The sequence below is a fragment of the Macrobrachium nipponense genome, chromosome 3 (assembly GCF_015104395.2).
Source record: "Macrobrachium nipponense isolate FS-2020 chromosome 3, ASM1510439v2, whole genome shotgun sequence".
NCBI lineage: Eukaryota > Metazoa > Arthropoda > Malacostraca > Decapoda > Palaemonidae > Macrobrachium > Macrobrachium nipponense.
Window position 1 is genome coordinate 93,531,555 of NC_087202.1, and position 18,646 is coordinate 93,550,200.

The 18,646-nt window shown below is 38.3% G+C and overlaps 1 protein-coding gene across 1 annotated transcript in view; it reads left to right on the plus strand.

Moving 5' to 3' along the window:
• The window catches only part of LOC135221892 (methylmalonyl-CoA mutase, mitochondrial-like), a 169,835-nt gene that overhangs the window by 15,493 nt on the left and 135,696 nt on the right, over positions 1–18,646 (plus strand). Inside the window, exons 2-3 of the mRNA XM_064259869.1 lie at positions 3,311–3,495; positions 12,403–12,597. Coding sequence (XP_064115939.1) covers positions 3,311–3,495; positions 12,403–12,597 — 380 coding nt within the window. The remainder of the gene's footprint in view (positions 1–3,310; positions 3,496–12,402; positions 12,598–18,646) is intronic.

Here is an 18,646-nt window from a genome sequence, read left to right on the forward strand (position 1 = left end):
CTCCAAACTGCATATGATTTTCCCCTCTGACCTTCAGTTTTGTGACGCCAGGGCGATTTATCCCGAAAATAAACCATTTTTCCAAATCTATCTCCTCCCTTGATATTTAATATTAAGACCTGGGATTACTACCATATATAGACCTGATGTAGACCTCCAATCGAATGGGAGAATTTTTTTTCTAAAAGTCATTTTTTTGCAAGATATGAATTTTTCAATATGGTAAAAAAATAAACCCTATAAATCAGGAGAAAAAAGGGAAAAAAAATGTATAAAAAAATTCGAAACAAAAATTGGAAAAAAGGGCTCTATTTGATTGTTCTATAATGTCTTCCTGAGTTATATACCAAATTTCAATGTTATAGCTTTAAAACTAAGTGAGAAGATAGATTTAGAAGGTCAATAAGTATAGTTTTGAGATACGGGCGTTCAAAGTTTTCCTTCGTATTTCTATAAAGGACAATGTTAATAAATAATGATTATTATGAATGTATATTTCTTTTTTGTGGTGTATTAATAAACCAAAACTATTTTATTTATCATAATTTAATCATAAATGATGATCCCTTTGCTCATATATCGCAGCCTGGGGCACTGCTTGAGGCAAGATGGGGCACTCCTTCCTACGCAATTCTCTCTCTCCCCTTCGCTAACTCGGCTTATTACAGCGAATTTTCTTCTTCTGTATGTTAGCGAGATGTTTTCCTTGTATTTTCCTCTTTGGCATGATGAAATTCTTGCCCGAAACAAAGATAAACAAACGTAAATGCAAGAGAATTTCAAGAGGTGAAACTCGAAGGCATACTCTTTTTTTTTTTTTTTTTTTTTTTTTTTACAAAGACAAACAATTTAATAAATCATGATTATTATGAATTTCATATTCCATTTTGGGTTTTAAAAAACCAAAACTTTGTTATTTATCATGAATGAAGATCTCTTTGCTCAAAGATCGTCGTAGCCTTGGGCACAGTGTGACGTGTGCTGTCAAGCAAGACGGGGGCGTTACTAAGCAACCCTCCCCTCTCTCTTCACTAACTACGCATATATTATGATATTCTGTAATAATACTTGAGCGATTTTTCTTCGTCTGTATGTTAGCAAGATGTTTTCCTTGTCTTTTCCTCATTGGCATGATGAAATTCTTGCCAAAACCTACATAAACATACGTAAACGCAGGCGTATGTCAGAGGTGAAATGGAACGTGCAGACTACTCGACGTCTGTAATCGCACTAAATCAGGACTGGAGGACAGTGGACTTGGCCTGAAGTCTCCTTCTCGACTCGGGGAATGTCTACAGATGCCATTTCTCCCAATTTCTTTGACAATAATTATCAAAATTTACGATAATAGAGGAAATATTGCATTTTCTTGTACGGATCAATGTTTTAGGCTTATTGAGTTACGTTAACTAATTACCCTGTAACTATGAAAGTAAGAGGAATTTTGACGAAATATTTCGTATACGTATTCTCAATTGCCATATGAAGCTCCATGAATTTTTTCATGACTTTGCATTTTTCGCCCTATACCTCCATATATAGGCGTTCCGGCCGGCCCCCTTAAACCTTGAAGTGTTTTACACTACATGTTGAGATCTTTAGTCTAAACATGAAAGCACAGTCCCAAAAGCCTTGAAGTCTGGGGTTGGCGTTGATATCCCTTCTCCTCCGTCGTCTTTGGCCTGGGCAATCAAATCGCTGAAAATAGCGCTGGCCTTGTGGGAGATTGCCGTCTCCGTTATCGTATCTCCAGCGATTTCTTTGTCTTTTATCCAGACAAGAAGAAGCCTTTCCATCTCGTCGTGCACGTGGGTCCTCTTGCTGGACAAAATAGTGATGCCCTTGGAAGGTGTAGCTGCTTTGATGGCCTCCTTCTGCTTAATCCAAAGATTAGCACAACAGATTAAAACAAACTGCCTATTGTCGACGGATTTCGGTTGTATTCCTTGGCGATCACACTCAATTGCATACCAGCTTCATACTTCTTGATAATCTCCATCTTCGTTTCCAAAGAAAGCATCCTCTACTTTCCGTGAATTTCAAGTTTCTTGGGACCCATGACTACGTATATACTGCAAGTAATTATGTTATGTAGTACGTATACGTATGGAGTAAAGTTCTCACACAACACGATAAAGAATACTACGTACGTACAACGAAATCACTAACGCCGCTACATAGTAGATGCATGATGGGAGGGATGCTGACCAATAGGAGAGAAGGATCTCATGGTGGTGACTAGCATCAGGAACCAATGGGAGAGTGGGAGGATTGTGGTGAGTCTACTCAGTTGGCGACGCGCGAGTTTCAAAATTGTTATTGGTGGTCCGGGCGAATCTCGGACTTTACAGCAACAACCTTTCGTATCTTGAGCAATTTTCGTATGTAGAGCCGTCAAATTTTTTGTATTAGCTTTCGTATCTCGAGTTTATCGTAAGTTGAGCCTTTCGTACTCGAGGTACCACTGTACAAAGATTTTTTTGCTTCTGTGTACAAAAATGATTCAGTTACAAAAGAGTGTGCTCTAAAGTCTGAGATTTGCCCACCATTTTGTTTCGGCATTTGTTCGTTCATGTAGATTTCGTTCATTAACGTAAATTCGTGTTAGTGATTTCGCTGTCATTGTACTTTAAGTTACTCTATCGTGTTGTGTGTGAACTTAATTACTTGCGTTATTAGCCATGGGTCCCAAGAATGTTGCTGAAGTTCACAGAAAGAAGAGGATGCTTTCTATGGAGACAAAGATGGAGATAATCAAGAAGTGTTTATGTTTTCTGCCATTTGTTACAATGTTTTTCGTAAAGTTTTTTGTTAATGTTTTCTGGCATTTGTCCTCCTCCTCTGTCATCACTTTCTGACATTGCCTCACTTGAAAGGTAAGGTTCCACATTTTTCTACATACGTACGTACATGTACGTACAGTATTTCTTGTACCCTGTACACTAATACACCTTATTTACACGTACAGTAACGGTTAGGTTAGGTATTGAATGGACCAAATTGTTGTATTTCATTGTTTATTGGTCAATTTAGCTTTATTATGAAATTTACTGTGGTGTTTTTGTAGAACTTGGAGCGAATTAGGCAGTTTACACGTAAAACTTAGTTCTGGATATGAAAAAATCAGGTTATGAAGACGGCTTCGGAACAGATTAATTTCGTAACCTGAGGCACTACTGTATTTATATATACATAATGGCAGCAGAGGGAGCAATGAAATTAATTCATATTATGGAATAATAAACACTTGCATTGAATGGTTAAATTGTGTACTACATATTTTCATGAAAAAATTGGCTTTCTTTTGCAGAATGTCCCAGCTGTAACTTATACATATTGGTCTAGAATGTGTCATAAGAATGCAAATTTAGATGAAGAATGGGTAAGCCTTGCAAAGAAGCAGCTCAAAGGTGCTGATCCAGCTCAACGTTTATTATGGGATACACCAGAGGGTATAACTATCAAGCCTCTGTATACATTTGATGATGTTAAAGAGTAAGTAGCAATAGTATTTTTGTTCTTATTAGTCAAGTACCCCCAGGAAGATATATTTTCAACACTTGACATGGTCAAAGATAAATGCTAGCAATGAGGTAACAAATAATATTAAATTCACAAAATCCGCCAAACTGCAAAACACATACTCACATGATAAAATACAAATACTACTATAGAAATAAGCACTAAAGTCTAAACACACACTTATGCTAACACAACTATAAGGAAAGATAAGTGATTAATATACTTTTATGTATAAACAATTTTAGGGAAAGATGATTAATTAATAAGTTCCACATTGGCCGAGTGCATTTCGCGCTCGGCTACCAATTCGGTGGTCCGAAGTTCGATTCTCAGCTCGGCTAATGTGGAACCAGAGGAATTTATTTCTGGTGATAGAAATTCATTTCTCGATACAATGTGGTTCGGATCCCACAATAAGCTGCAGGTCTTGTTGCTAGGTAACCAATCGGTTCCTAGTCACGTAAAAATATCTAATCCTTCGGGCCAGCCCTAGGAGAGCTGTTAAAACTAATATATACTTAACGTAATGAGTAATTAATAGACATACAGGCAGCAACAAGATGTAATAGATATCTAGTAACAATATAACCAATTTTACATAAGTAACTTATCAAGTAATTACATAGCTAACAGTTTCTAGTATCAGCAGCTAAAATCCAAAATTCGCAGTAGCGATTCTTTTGTTTTGGCTGTAGGTAACTAGTCTCGCCCACTTTTGAGAAGAAGAGGAACAACTGAACCTGCCAGCTTATGACAATACTGTGAGTCATCAGCTGGTTCAAAATTTGAATTCTTTGCTGTTTTCCTAGAAAATGGGTGAAGTATTCATTTTTTTTTTTTTTTTAACAATTGGCATTTCTTACTTTTCCTAGAAAATGGGTGAAGTATTCATTTTTTTTTTTTTTTAACAATTGGCATTTACTTAGGGATTGTGATAATCCTTAGAAATTCAAACAGAATTGACATATTACTTATTTTGACTATTTCACTAACCGACGATGTCCGACACTAGCGTATCTAGCACTTGTTATTGCAGCAAAGGCTGTGGGACTAGGTTAACATCTGCTAAATATGACGCTTACACAATTTGTGTTGAATGTAAAGGGCAAAATTGTTCCGTAGATAAGACTTGTATTGAATGTAAGAGATGGGATAGCAAGTAGTGGAAGACTTTAACTTCTCATCTATCTAAATTAGCAAGGGATAGACAGAGGACGCTAGTATTAAGCAGGACAGACTGCTAGTGAGGGATCAGATAGGTCAATTGAAGTACCCATTGTCTTTGTTTCCGCTATTTTACCCTTTCTCAGTCCTACAATTCCACCTAATCTTAGTCCCAGCTCCCAGGTTCTTGACCCCAACACCATTGCAACTTAGAGTAAATTTGATTGTGAGTTCGAATTACTGTTTAACACGGTGTGACAGTTAGGTGAATCGGTGAAAGCTCTTCTGGAGCGGAAAAGTGAAGTGAGTAAAGTGCAAGTGGAGGAGCCGGTTGGCCGTCCTGCTGAGTCTCCAGGCAAAGATCCCTGGCATACTCCCCTGCACCAGGGAGAAACCATACCAGAAGCCCAAGGTAAGTCAGTAGTGTCTGCGCACAGACAGTCGTCCCCTCCTTCTCACCTGTTGCCAAATCCCAGGGGATAACAGCAGACAGCCATTAGAAAGGCGTCTTTGCAGAAGTGTACCGTCTTTCCTCTAGTTCCAAGGCTTCCAACCTGGAATGGAGGTGCCAGTGGCACTATAGTGACACTTCTAGACCATTGAAAAGGCCTGCAGGGCCAGCAATGCCGTGTAAGAAGGCTAAAGAAGCTACCTTCATGTAGTTTTTGGGATACCCCAGAGAGGTTCTAACCTGAGTGCTCTCCCCCGGTTCACAGACGTAAGTGCTCATCACTGAAGCACACCAGTTCGCTCCTGGCGTTCCAAGTAGTTCCCAGTGGTGCAAGAGTGCCAGTCAGCACCAAAGCACCAAGCTTCTTCCAGGCACCTGGAAGTGGTTGAACATCCAGTGGAAAATCCACAGACTGCTGAATGTGTAGTAGCAGCAGAACAGCCAGCTCCCAAGCATCAGACAGTGCAGGGTAGTCGTAAGGATCTTGACTGCTCATTTGTTTCTTCGGCCAGTTCAGCACCAGAAGAAAATAAAGCAAGGTCGGCAGCACAGCATGTACCTTCAGTAGCTGAGCAGACTAGTGATCCTGTCGAGCATCAGTTGGATGATATTTTGGGTTTTTTGAAGAAATCTTCAGTACCGAAACCTGCAAGGAATGTATCCCAGTCTCCAGTGTCATTAGCAAAAGGGGATTCTCCATCAACAGCTTATGTAACGTTACTTAAGTTTTTGCTGCGTACATAACCTACCTTTTTCTCCAGCAGCTCCTGCTTCTCCAGATTCAACACTTCATGCAGTTAAGCATTCAGTCTAATCCAGCCAAACCATCTAAGATGGTATTATCTATTTTAGTGAAGAAGTCTCTTAAGGAAGTTGATACTTGGCAAGCAGAGAAGAGAGAGAAAGTGACATTGCAACAGGTCTTCAGAAGTCTACACAAGATTTGTTGGTACAATCCTTAAGACGCTGGAAAAAGCTACTGCTGCTACCAGTTCTAAAACATTGTCGCCTCTGCAGCCCTTTCCCTTTCGTGGTAGCAAGCAGAGATCGAACCCCAGAATGAGAGTCCATGTCTTCTTCAGCTCATGAGCGACGAAGAAGACATCGATAAGACCTGCCGCCAAAAAGTGAAATCAACTTCCTCCATGCCCCAGTAGGTGGCAGGCTCTGGCAGTTTTGGGAAGTATGGATCAAGAGAGGGGCAGAACCAGGGGTAACAAAAGTGCAGAGATTCGGGTATTTGATCCCATTCCTAGAAAAACCTCCCTTAGTCAAGATGGTCATTGTCTTAACTGCCTACTCAGTAGGCTCAAAGAGGTTTTCAGCTTTCACAGAGGAAATGCATTCCCTCCTTGAGAAGAGAGCAATAGAGGTATAGTCCCAGAAGAGAACTCTGAAGGGTTTTACAGTCAACTGTTCGTGATGCCGAAGTCAACAGGTGGTTGGAGACCAGTATTGGATGTAAGCACCTTAAATGTCTTCATGCAGAAGGCAAAGTTTTGTATGGAAAAAAAAATCACTCCATTTTATCAGCGGTGCACCAGGGAGATTGGATGGCATCCATGGATATTAGGGATGTGTATTTCCACATTCCAGCATATCCAAAGTCAAAGAAATACCCAAGATTTGTATTTCAAGATCAAATATACCAATTCCAGGCCCTTTGTTTTAGCAGGAGGGCTACATATAGAAGGAATTAAGATAGCACTGTATTTGGAGGACTGTCTCCTTCATTCTCAGACATGGGAGCAATGCACGGAGGATCTAAGGAGAACATTTCTTTTGACACAGGACTTAAGTTTGCTTTTAAACTTTCAGAAGTCTCAGGTGGTTCCATCTTTTACGGGCTTTTCCATCCCCCAAAAGATTATTCTTGCCTTCGGACAATAGACAAACTTTTTGCCTAAAAACATTACTCGGCCAGCAAGTGGATGAATCTGCTTGGGACTTTGGCATCAATAGAGCAGTTTGTGTCATTAAGGAGACTCCATGTGAGAGTATTTCAGTTTTATCTCAGGGCCAGCTGGGACAGGAAAAGTCTGCCCAATTCGTTCGTGTTCCCAATGATACATGATATCAAAGGACATCTGCTGTGATGTAAGTCAGAAGGAAGACTACAGGAAGGAAAGTCTCTTCATCCTCAGAGCCCCGACCTGAACTTATATGCCGGCATGTCGGGCTTAAGCTAGGGAGCTCTCGTAGAGACTAAGGAAGTGTTGGGAATTTGGTCAGAAGAAGAAAAGGAGATGCATATAAATGTGAAGGAGTTGAGGACTATTCACGTAGGCCTCAAGATGTTTTCTTCGGAATTGTACAACAAAACAATAGCAGTGCACTCAGACAACACAACAACATTGGCATATGTCAGCTAGCAAGGAGGAACGCACTCCTTTTTGCTGTGCAAAGCATCAAGAGACCTCCATCTGTGGTCCAATGAAACTGGATAACAATTATCACAAGATTTGTACAAAGGAAACTCAATGTCCTTGCAGATCAGCTGAGCAGGCACAATCGAGTGATCTGGACAGAAAGGACGCTGGATCAGACGGTCTATGAGTCCCTTTGGAAGTTGTGAGGAAAACCATTGATCAATCATTTTGCGACACAAATTATCGGCTCCCCACATTCTTCTCCACAGTACCAGATCCTCTAGCATAGGTGATGGATGCATTTGCGATGATAAGGGAGGTTCTAAACAAGTTTTTAACTCACAGGAATATGTCAATGATTTTAATAGCCCCATTATGGCCACTGAAAGAGTGGTTTCCAGACCTGTTGGAACTTGAGTAGACTTCCCAAGATTACTTCCTCTGAAGATAAATCTGCTAAAACAACCTCACTTTAAGAAGTTTCATCAAAGGTTGCCCTCTCTTGCTCTGACAGGATTCAAACTGTCAATAGATTACTTGGAACAAAAGGATTTTCAAAAGTATCTGCAAGAGCAATTTCAAAGTGTAGACATAAATCCTCTTTAGCTGTCTACCAGAATAAGTGGGTGATCTTCTGCACATGTTGCAAGCAGAAAGGAATCTTGTCTTTTAAGACAGTTGTAGCAGAAATTGCAGACTTTCTTCTACCTCAGAGAATCCAGGGGCTTATCTTTGTCAACTATAAAGGGCTACAGAGCTAGGCCCAACTCTGTTTTCAGACAGACGAATAGATTTGTCTGCAAATGAGAACATTACAGAATAGTTTAAATCTTTTGACATGAATAAAAGAGGAATTGAATCAGTGGCCTGGAACCTAAATGTTGTATTAAAATGGCTTTCAGGTCTTCCTTTTGAACTAATGGAGGAGGCCTCCTACAGCGAGAAGAGTGAGTGAATTACAAGCTATGGATAAGAGAATCGGATTCTCTTGGGGAGATCCAATTAGTTCACTTTCTTTTAATTTTCCCACTAAAAACAAGAATCCCAATAGACCTTGGCCTCGATCTTTTTTTATTAAGAGTCTGTCAGAGTTATTAGGGCCTGAAGAAGAGGAGAGAATCCTCTGCCTAGTGAGAGCCTTGAAGTTCTACCTGAAGAGGACAGAAAAGACTAGAGGATCTTCTAGTAACTTATGGACATCAGTAAAGGACCTCACGCATCCGTTTACAAAGAATGCCCTGTCATTCTTCTTAAGGGAAGTGATTAGAGAATCACATTCCCAAGTAGGTGAGGACTGAGGAGTGTCTTCCTACCCTCAAAGTAAAGGTGCATGAAATCAGAGTGATTTCCACATCCTTAGTATTCAAGAACCTGTCCCTGGGGATTATTTATCATGCATCTTTTTGGAGATGCAAGTCAGTGTTTGCATCACACTATTTAAAAGAAGTAGAGACCATTGTATAGTGAATGCAGTGCGTTAGGCCCCTTATCAGTGGTTGGCATGGTGTTGGGAAGGGAACTTATGAGTTATTGGGAGTATGGGGCCACTTTGTATGAGAATACCCACCAATTTTATTTTTGGTTGAGGGTTGGAATAAGGTTTTTATGGTGTAGGTAACATTGTTGCTCTGGTTTCTTGTTGGTAATCTTTGCTTCAAAGCTCCCACTAAGGTAGCAGGTGACCTGGGCCAAACTGCCCCGCCTCTAACGTGTAAGATGATCACCAACCAGGGCAGTATCTTCCTGCAGTAGCTCTCCTACAAGGTAAGGAAACAACAAGCACTTTTACAATGCAAGCCCTGTTTTCTATTTACAAATTCATTAATGCATAATGGTTTGGGCTAGAATAATCCATGTATCCCACTACCTGTCAATTTGGAATCAGCTATGTAATTACATGGTAAGTTACTTATGTAAAACTGACATTTTTCTATAAGATAAAATTTTACAATACTTACCAAGTAAAGTGGGCGCTGAAAGTCTTTGCACCCCTGGAGGGTGTGTAAAGACTTTCAGCGTCTTAAGGAATCCTCCATATCAGTCACGGAAAATGCCCAAGAGAAAAAGTGACTAATTGGCACCTTTCGTTGTTTCCACTGTGTCCTTGATTAAGGAAACAATAACTGATCAGTAGCCTATTAGCCGTGGTTTAAGTCAGTTTGTGTTACTGGCACTCCTGTCAGGACTTGTTTGTCTCGCGGTGTTGCTGTTGTGTTGCCATTCCCTGTGCCTTTATGCGTAATGGTGGGTACTTAGACTTCTAGTGATGATCGTGTAAGGTTCATTCAACGTTTTGAATTAAGGTTAAATACCGCTGAAATTGTTCGGCAGATGGATTTGAAGCGTCGAACAGTTCAGAACATTGTCGCGAGGTACAGGGCGTCAGGGAAGAAAGAGGTACCTCTCCCCGCAAAGAAGTCTGGGAGGCCCCCCTTGCTGTCTGAATGAACTATTTCGCTTCTGAGAAGGGAAGCAGAGCTTAATTCTTCACACACCGCTCCTCAGCTCAGGGAAGAAAACCTTGAAATTTTATTAAAGTGTAAAGTATGTACTTTACAGACGTACTTGTCACACAAGTTGGGATTCAAGAGTGTTGTGGCTCCTAAGAAGAGCAAGCTAACTGACGCCCATATTAAGAAACGAAAGTTTTTTTAATATGTTTGGTAAATGGGACGTTAATAACTGGAAACAAGTGTTGTTCACTGACGAATCCACATTTCATTCTTCGGCAAGCACCTCGACGAAAGTTTGGCGAAGTCCCTGTCTCAACAAGTGCAGTGAAAAACTTATTCGTCCTCGTGAAAAGTTCCCCAAAACTTTGATGGTATGGGGTTCTATGGGTTATGAGGGAGTTGGGGTATTGTGTATTTTTGAAAATAATGAATGAGTGAACCAGGATATTTATTACGTTGTGCTAAATGAATATTTAGAGAGGAGCTTTGAGAAGACAGGTGCCTCGTTCCTTCAGCAAGATGGCGCACGGTCGGTGCCACACGACGCCATTGATTAAGAACTGGTTGCAGGATTGTGGTGTGGAGCTTTTAAGTGACTGGCCCACTAATTCCCCTGATTTTAGTCCCATTGAAAATCTGTGGTTGATCATTAAACAACGTTTGCAGAAGGTTGACTGCTCCAATTTCGACAAACTCAAAGCTGCCATCATCGCTGCTTGGAACAGTATCGAACCAGAGATTTGTCAGCCCCTCATTGAAAGTGTTCCTGACGGCTGAAGGCAGCTAAGGAGAACAAATTTGGTGCAACCAAATACTACTAGAAAATCTAAGGTAAACTGACACACCATTTTAATATCTTAACTAAATTTTTGCATTCCCTTACAGGTCGACAAAGGTATGCGTGTGTATGTGTTTGCGTAAATTGCACGGGTGAAAAGATTTTCAGCGCCTACTTTTAATTACAGAATGGGAGCCCCCTCCTCCCCACACAGATTCTTAGTCATAAACAAATTGAAATACCTGGCTCGGTTGTTCTTCTTCTTCCTTAAAGTGGGTGGGACTAGTTTCCTACAACCAAAACAAAAGAATTGCTACTGCGAATTTTGAATTTTAGCTGCCGATACTAGAACCTGTTAGCTATGTAATTACTTGGTAGGTATATGTATAATTTCATTTTATCATAAGAATGTCATGTTGATGAAAAAAATGGGGAAAAATAATACACTAGCTGTTTTATTGAACTATATAAGAAACAATATTAATAAATGGTGAAGTTCAGTAATCATCAGGTAGTAAATAAGTCAGAATATGGACCGAGAACCAGATACCCATCTGTTTGAAAAAATGGGATAAAGTCAGTCATAAGTCACAAAAACTGAACCATTGAATAAAAAAAAGAAATTAAAATAATAATGAGATCCCAATTAATTGGAACTAGTTGGGCAGTTACCTCTCTGAAATTCTCAGTAGGAACGCATATGACAGGATTGTAATTTGGGAGTTGATATAATTGGAGGATTTGCTAATCGCATGTTAAATTAAATTAAGAACCATATCAGACAGTTTAGATAAGTTCATATATCAGCTCTAATATTATATATTACAAAGAAGTTATTTTACTAATGCTGAAACAGCATTTGAGAGCCAAATATATGAATAAGCATCAGGTTTCATTCTAAAAAGTGTTGATTCTCTTGATCACAGATATTTTTTCATGAATAATCAGTTACAGATAACTATCTTATTATGATTATAAATTTGAATTCTGTAGTAGACTTATTCCAGTGATAGGCATTCCTTCTGCTTTGATGATGTGTTAAGTCTGAACTGGTACCATTCTGTGCCATTATTTAAAAAAGGATTATTTTTTTCTTGAATACCATAGGCATTAGATATAAAAACACGTAAAGGGGGCCACTACATAATTTATATGATGGATCCAAATCTCTGTCCATTGAGGGATTTACTGCCAAATCTTTTAGAGAAAAATGTAATTTTTTTCACCAAACAGTTGTTTAGTTTACAAAGTAGTAATCTACAATATTATGGAGAAAAAGGTGAGCAAGATGACAACATTGTATCGTATATTTTTTTTCAGAAGCAATTTATTTTGTAGATATATCTCTGAAATTGAATAAGTAAATAGATATGTCAAATTATTTATAATTACAAAGTGCTGAAGGAATAGGCCATTAGTTACTACTTACTGTACTTTACATGGACTGCGCAAGGGTGTCTTGTAGGCTATATGTAAATCTTTTTTACTTAACAGATTTTGATACTTACCAAGCAGGCAGACCTCCCTAACTGTCATTTAATTTGAGATGCCACTTATATGTTTTTGAAGGAATACAGTACATACATGTTTTCAGAAGATCTGGGAAGTACTGTAGTTTTTTTGTAAAGAAAGTTAAGTATAAATTATCTGTTTTTCTTCTTTCAGCACTACTAAAGAGATACCTGGAAAGTATCCTTTTACTCGAGGTCCCTATCCCACAATGTATGCAAATCGTCCATGGACCATCAGGCAGTATGCTGGATTTAGTACTGTTGAAGAAAGTAACAAGTTTTACCTGCAGAACATCAAAGCTGGTCAACAGGGTCTTTCTGTGGCTTTTGATTTAGCTACACACAGAGGGTAAGTTGGGATAGAAATTCCTTGAGTTACACCCCGATTCTGTAGTGCAGCTTCATTATTGTACTGGATTTTGCCAGATAATTAATAGGAGAGGGAAGATGTTTCCTTAAGTTAGCATTTGTAAGTATCTGCGCCAGTAAAGGTAGTCCCCAATTATTGGTGAACTTGGTTAATGGTGATCTGGTTTTATGGTGCTTGTCTAGCCCCATAAAATTGGCGATTTATGGTGCCATAAAGGGCCGAGTTTTGGTTATCGGAGCCATTACTAACTGAATCTCGGCGCCATAAATCGCCGAGTTTCGGTTAATAGTGGTTTTTGATTATCAGCACCCCGCTGAGAACTGAACCTCCACCGATAACTGTAGACTGCCTGTACTCTATTATTGGCACTGATAACTGGAAATCAGTGCATTCGAGGAGGAAAATTGCTGTTTTTTGGCACTTTTCAGCACTAGATGAGTGCCATAAAACCGGATCACTGATAACTGATATATATATATATATATATGCTATATATATGAATAACTTGATCACGAAGTATATAAAACGTGATGCTATGTATAAATAAAGGTTTTTTTTGCCACGAAGGAAAAAAATGAAAAAGCGAGATAGCCGAGTACTTTCGGTCCTATTCGGACCCTTTACTGAGGCATACTGATTTTACAAAGAACACCTTAGTCAAAAGAAGGCTTAATATACAAACTGACACTACCAGTTGTTCCGATACGTAATACAAACCCTCGGTCCTTTAACAATAGGAAGGTAACTAGCGGCAGCTGGGACGGTCGTAAGCTTCGAACAAGGGGAGAACGGTAGTTAACTGCTTGTCCGATCGTGCGTGTGCCGCGCGCCCGAGAGGTGAAGAATCACTTTTGACAAACAATCGTACGTGTACTTTCAATAAGCTTTTGCTTCGTCTGGCCACCTCTAGGAAGTTGGAGAAATTGACTTTAGAGGAAGAAAAAGCCAAATGTGATCTAGATTTCTTACAGTATTGTATGCTAAACGGAGTACACCCGAAGTTCGTCAGATTCAGGCTCTACAAGACCTCGCTGTATCGCACCGAATTTTACAGAAATGCCTTGGACGAGCTGCTTAGGAAGGAGATTGAGACGAAGCAAAAGCTTATTGAAAGTACACGTATGATTGTTTGTCAACTACGGGAACAGCTATTTCATGATTTATCATTTGTTGACCGATTTTTGTATCAGAAACTATTTCACGACTTTGTAAATGATTATGTCTCCTCTGTACAATTACGACATCAAAAGAAACTACGAGTACTAGGTGTTGTTACTCCCAATTTTAACCATAGAAATTATTGTATTTTTAACTTTTCTGACTATGTTTTCTCCAAAAGAGAGGAGTTCTTGCTGTCATTTGGCTTGGATTTTTGCCTACCATCCTACAGACCGAAGTATGCAGCTTTCTATTTTCCTTTCGAAATTCTTTTCCAGAGACTCAAGGGTTTGAACTTGGTAAATGACTTAAGTGGTTTACAACATAAGTTATCCTTTCTATTACATAAGACTTATACTAATTTAAAAGTGTCTTGGACACCATTCTTCAGGAAAGAGGATTTGACTATCTTGAAAAAACTTGGCAAACGGGATAATTTGGTTATTTGCAAACCGGATAAAGGTAAAGGTGTTGTACTACTTAATAAACAAGAGTATATTGATAAGGTGAATAACATTCTTGCAGACAACACCAAATTTCATTCACATGGAGAACCAAATTTTTTGGATATTTACAAAAGGGAAGATAAAATTAACAGGTTTTTGAGAAAATTAAAGAACGAGGGTATTTTGGATGAAACTACATATCAGAAACTATTTGTGACAGGTTCATCTTTTAGTATTCTATATGGTCTCCCTAAGATACATAAGGAAGGAGTTCCTATCAGACCTATTATGGCAGCCTATAACAGCCCTTCTTATACTATATCAAAATACCTTGTTTCATTACTTAGTGATTTCGCTTACAACCAACTTTCGCTTAAGAATGGTTATGAGTTCCAGAAACAAATAGTTCTACAAGATGGTGATCTACACATGACAAGTTTTGATGTAGAATCTCTTTTTACAAACGTGCCTCTAAATGAAACCATCAGCATTATTTTAGACAGAATTTTTTATAACGATCACATAATTTTTCATGGTTTTAACAGACAACTTTTTAGGACTTTTCTTGAGCTTGCTGTGCAAGACTCAATGTTTGTTTTTAATGGTCAACTCTTTTCGCAGGTCGATGGAGTTGCCATGGGCTCCCCATTGGGACCTGTGTTTGCTAATATTTTTATGTCCTTTTTCGAAGAAACCTTTTTAACTAACTGTCCGGATGTGTTTAAACCTGTCTGTTATAGACGATATGTGGATGATACATTTGCGCTATTCAAAGAACCCTGGCATAGAGAGATGTTTCTGGACCATATCAATAGTCAACATGAAAATATAAAATTTACCATGGAAAAAGAAACCAACAACTCTTTACCCTTTTTAGACATCAATGTTAGTAGAGACAATGGTGAATTTACTACATCTGTGTATAGGAAAAAATCAAACACTGGGCTTGCTAACAATTTCTACAGTTCATGCTTCAAGAACTTTAAACTGAATTCTATTTACACTTTGGTTTACAGGGCTTTACGTTACTCTTCGAGTTGATCTCTCTTTCACAATGAGATATTATTTTTAGTTAAATTTTTCTTACAGAACTCCTATCCTGAAAAACTGGTATATAAAGTCATTAACAGACTGCTGTCACAAGATTTCTCCAATCCGATGCCCTCTTATAATGTCTTAAAGAAAAATGTATATGCCACTATCCCATTTATCTCTGACGACAAGTTTTCTGCCAAACTTAAACAAATAATCGAAAATGAATTTGGCTGCCTTAAATTGCATATAATTCCAATCAATCCACTCAAGATTGGCGTATTCTTCGGCTATAAAGACAAACTGCAGACCTTCATGAGATCCAACATTGTTTATAAATTCAATTGCCCGGGATGTCCCGGTATTTATGTTGGATCAAGCCGTAGGTTACTGCAGATGAGATACTGTAGCCATGTGGGATACAGCTTTAGAACGGGTCAAAAATTAAGCAAACCAGAATTTTCTAATATAAAGAATCATGCCTCCATATGCAAAATTGAAATAAATAAAAGCACTTCTCTATTATTGGTGGAACAAGTCATAGCAATTACCTAACTACCCTTGAGTCCTTATACATCAAACGGCTTGTTCCTTCTTTGAATTCTAACGTTTCCGCTTCTCCTCTTTATCTTGCATAACTGAAGTCGTAGGTTGGTGTCAAGTTTTGGTCATTCGTTCTTCTCCTTCTCCTTTGGATGGTTTGGTGAGAACTGGTTCCATTTTCACTATATACCTTTTAATTTGTATTAATTTTAATTTTTGTATAATACTTTTTTTTTCTTAACTTAATCTTTTTTTTTCTATAAAAAATAAAAAATCATGTTTTTTTTAAACGTTAAACGTATTTTATGTTGTTCTTACAGATTGAAGATGCATATAGATAATGTGCGAAACGTCTCTTGCTAATAAATATGGCCCTTTTTGATGTGTTTGTTGGACCCTGCTGAATGCTGCTATATATTAATATATATATATATATATATATATATATATATTATATATATATATATATATATAATAGATATCTATATATTTACGTATATATATATATATACGTATATATATATATATATATATTATATATATATATATATATATACAAATATATATATATATCTAAATGTATGTATACAACTACTATCCGACTTACGACCTGCTCGACATACGACCACTCGTACTTACAACCTTACTTCAGACAGTTGACCATTGAGTTACTTGGCACTGCGCCATCTCATGAGAACTCTCATCACTCAGGCAGCATCAGTTTGAGTTACCCTGCCCTATCTGCAGCATCATTTGGTATTAACTGTACTGTAGACTGAATTGCAAACCAATTTACGTAAGATTCGACTTCTGACATGCATGCAAGAACCTAACCCCATTGTAACTCAATGCCTGATTGTACGTAATATATACTATTACATAAATGATTAAAATGTATTAGTAGAAGTACATTATGGTAAAAAGATTGAAATAATGATTGTACAGTGGACCCCCCGTATTCGCGTTCTCCGGATTCGCGGATTTTTCTTTGGAACCTATCTAGAAATTATTCGCGGAAGGACTCGCCCATTCGCGGGTTTTTCTGTGGAACATATACATAATTATTCGCGGTCATCCCCGGCTATTCGCGGATGCGAATTTTTATGTGTTTACTATTCGTTCAAGGACATTTCATAATGATATGGTTATTCTGTTTATTAGACATTCCTTATAAATCTTGATGTAATGAATTGAATAAAAATATCGTAGGTATAAATTGGTGAGCAACATAATATGAAATAAAGCATAACAGAGTGAGTTTGGCAACTGAGAAAATAAACAATCGTATACGTACAGCCATCTCTCTCTCTCTCTCTCTCTCTCTCGTCTCTCTCTCTCTCCTCTCTCTCCTCTCTCTCTCTCTCTCTCTCACTCACACACACAAAATGATAGATAGGAAACAATAACAGAATATGTATTGCTTGAATACGATATGGCAACAAAGTTTTGGTCTGACTGAAGTGTAGAGTTACTTTGACACTGACTTACATGTCATTCCTGGTCATCTCACAGCCACGGATAGACATCAACTTCACAGCCGAGAAAGGCAATTGTATACAAAATAAATATTTTCCAGATGAAAAAGCAATTGGAGGGCCTATGTTATCCCATAAAAAAAAACTCTCGCTTGGATAACTGTAAGATGTAGAAAAGAGAGAGAGATCAAGGGCAGGGCGGATGTAGGAAGGAGATTTAAGCAGTACCTGGAAATGAAAACAACCCCTATACTAATCTTATATTATAGCCTTAGGGTTTGTCTCAAAGACATTCAAAGGTGTGTCACACACGTGACAGTTGTTGTTTTTATAAATTGGCGTCAGGGCAGATTTTTAAGCACCACTGTGTTAATATATTATTAATAATTTGTTCATTACCTTCGATAACACGCCAAATTTCACGTTATAATCATAAAAATCTCTAGGATTGCGCGACCGCGCAAATTGGAAAACAATGGTGCTAGATTAAATCTGAAAACTCCAGATCTAGCGTGAAATGCTGTAGTTTAGCAACACTGCCATTGAACTTACATAAATACGTATTGGGTCAATTGGGTACGCATTGTGCAGGCAGTACATTTTATGAAATTTTTTAAGATGATTTCTAATTATGATATGTATGTACGTACGCACATAAATTGTTTTAGGATGATAATAAAAGTATGCAGACCATATCTAAAGTACGTAAGACAATGATTATATACATATTTGTAGCAGGGTACGTATTTTTCTGTCTGCGCCACGCAGTACGTACATGTACGTGTATTTTTCATACGTACATAATGAGTATATTTTCGTGACAAAATAAATTTTTATGATAAAAAAGCTTTATTAATTTTCAAATATTACAGTTCTGTAATACTTTCATGTAAACACAGCAAAATGTCGGTAACAAAGTCGGGTTTTCTTAAAAGATGCTCTACCCAAGCCAACTTTCCGCAGATAAACAAATCTTATGATGCCGTGACGCCTTCCTTCTTAGAGCAGTACCCAAACGAAATGATATTTAAAACGCTATTGGCTGTTGTCTGCACAGCAGCCAATCCAGGAGCAGCATTCATTTTCCTTGTCGCTCATTGGTTGTACACTTGGTGTTGATTGGTTGAACCCTGGCCCCATTTCGCGGAGATGGAATTGTGGGTATCGCGCATCTAGTACCCAGCAGCCTCACTGTGCAGAAACTTACGGGTATACGCGAACGTTAAAGCAAAGCTCTTGTGCGTATCAGCAAATATCTGTGTGCATCGTACCGAAAATGGCCCCTAAAAAGCGCCCTGCTCCTTCTAAGGCTTCTGGCCAAGAAGTTAAAAGAAAGAAGACCGTAATGAAGCTTGACGAGAAGGTGAAACTTCT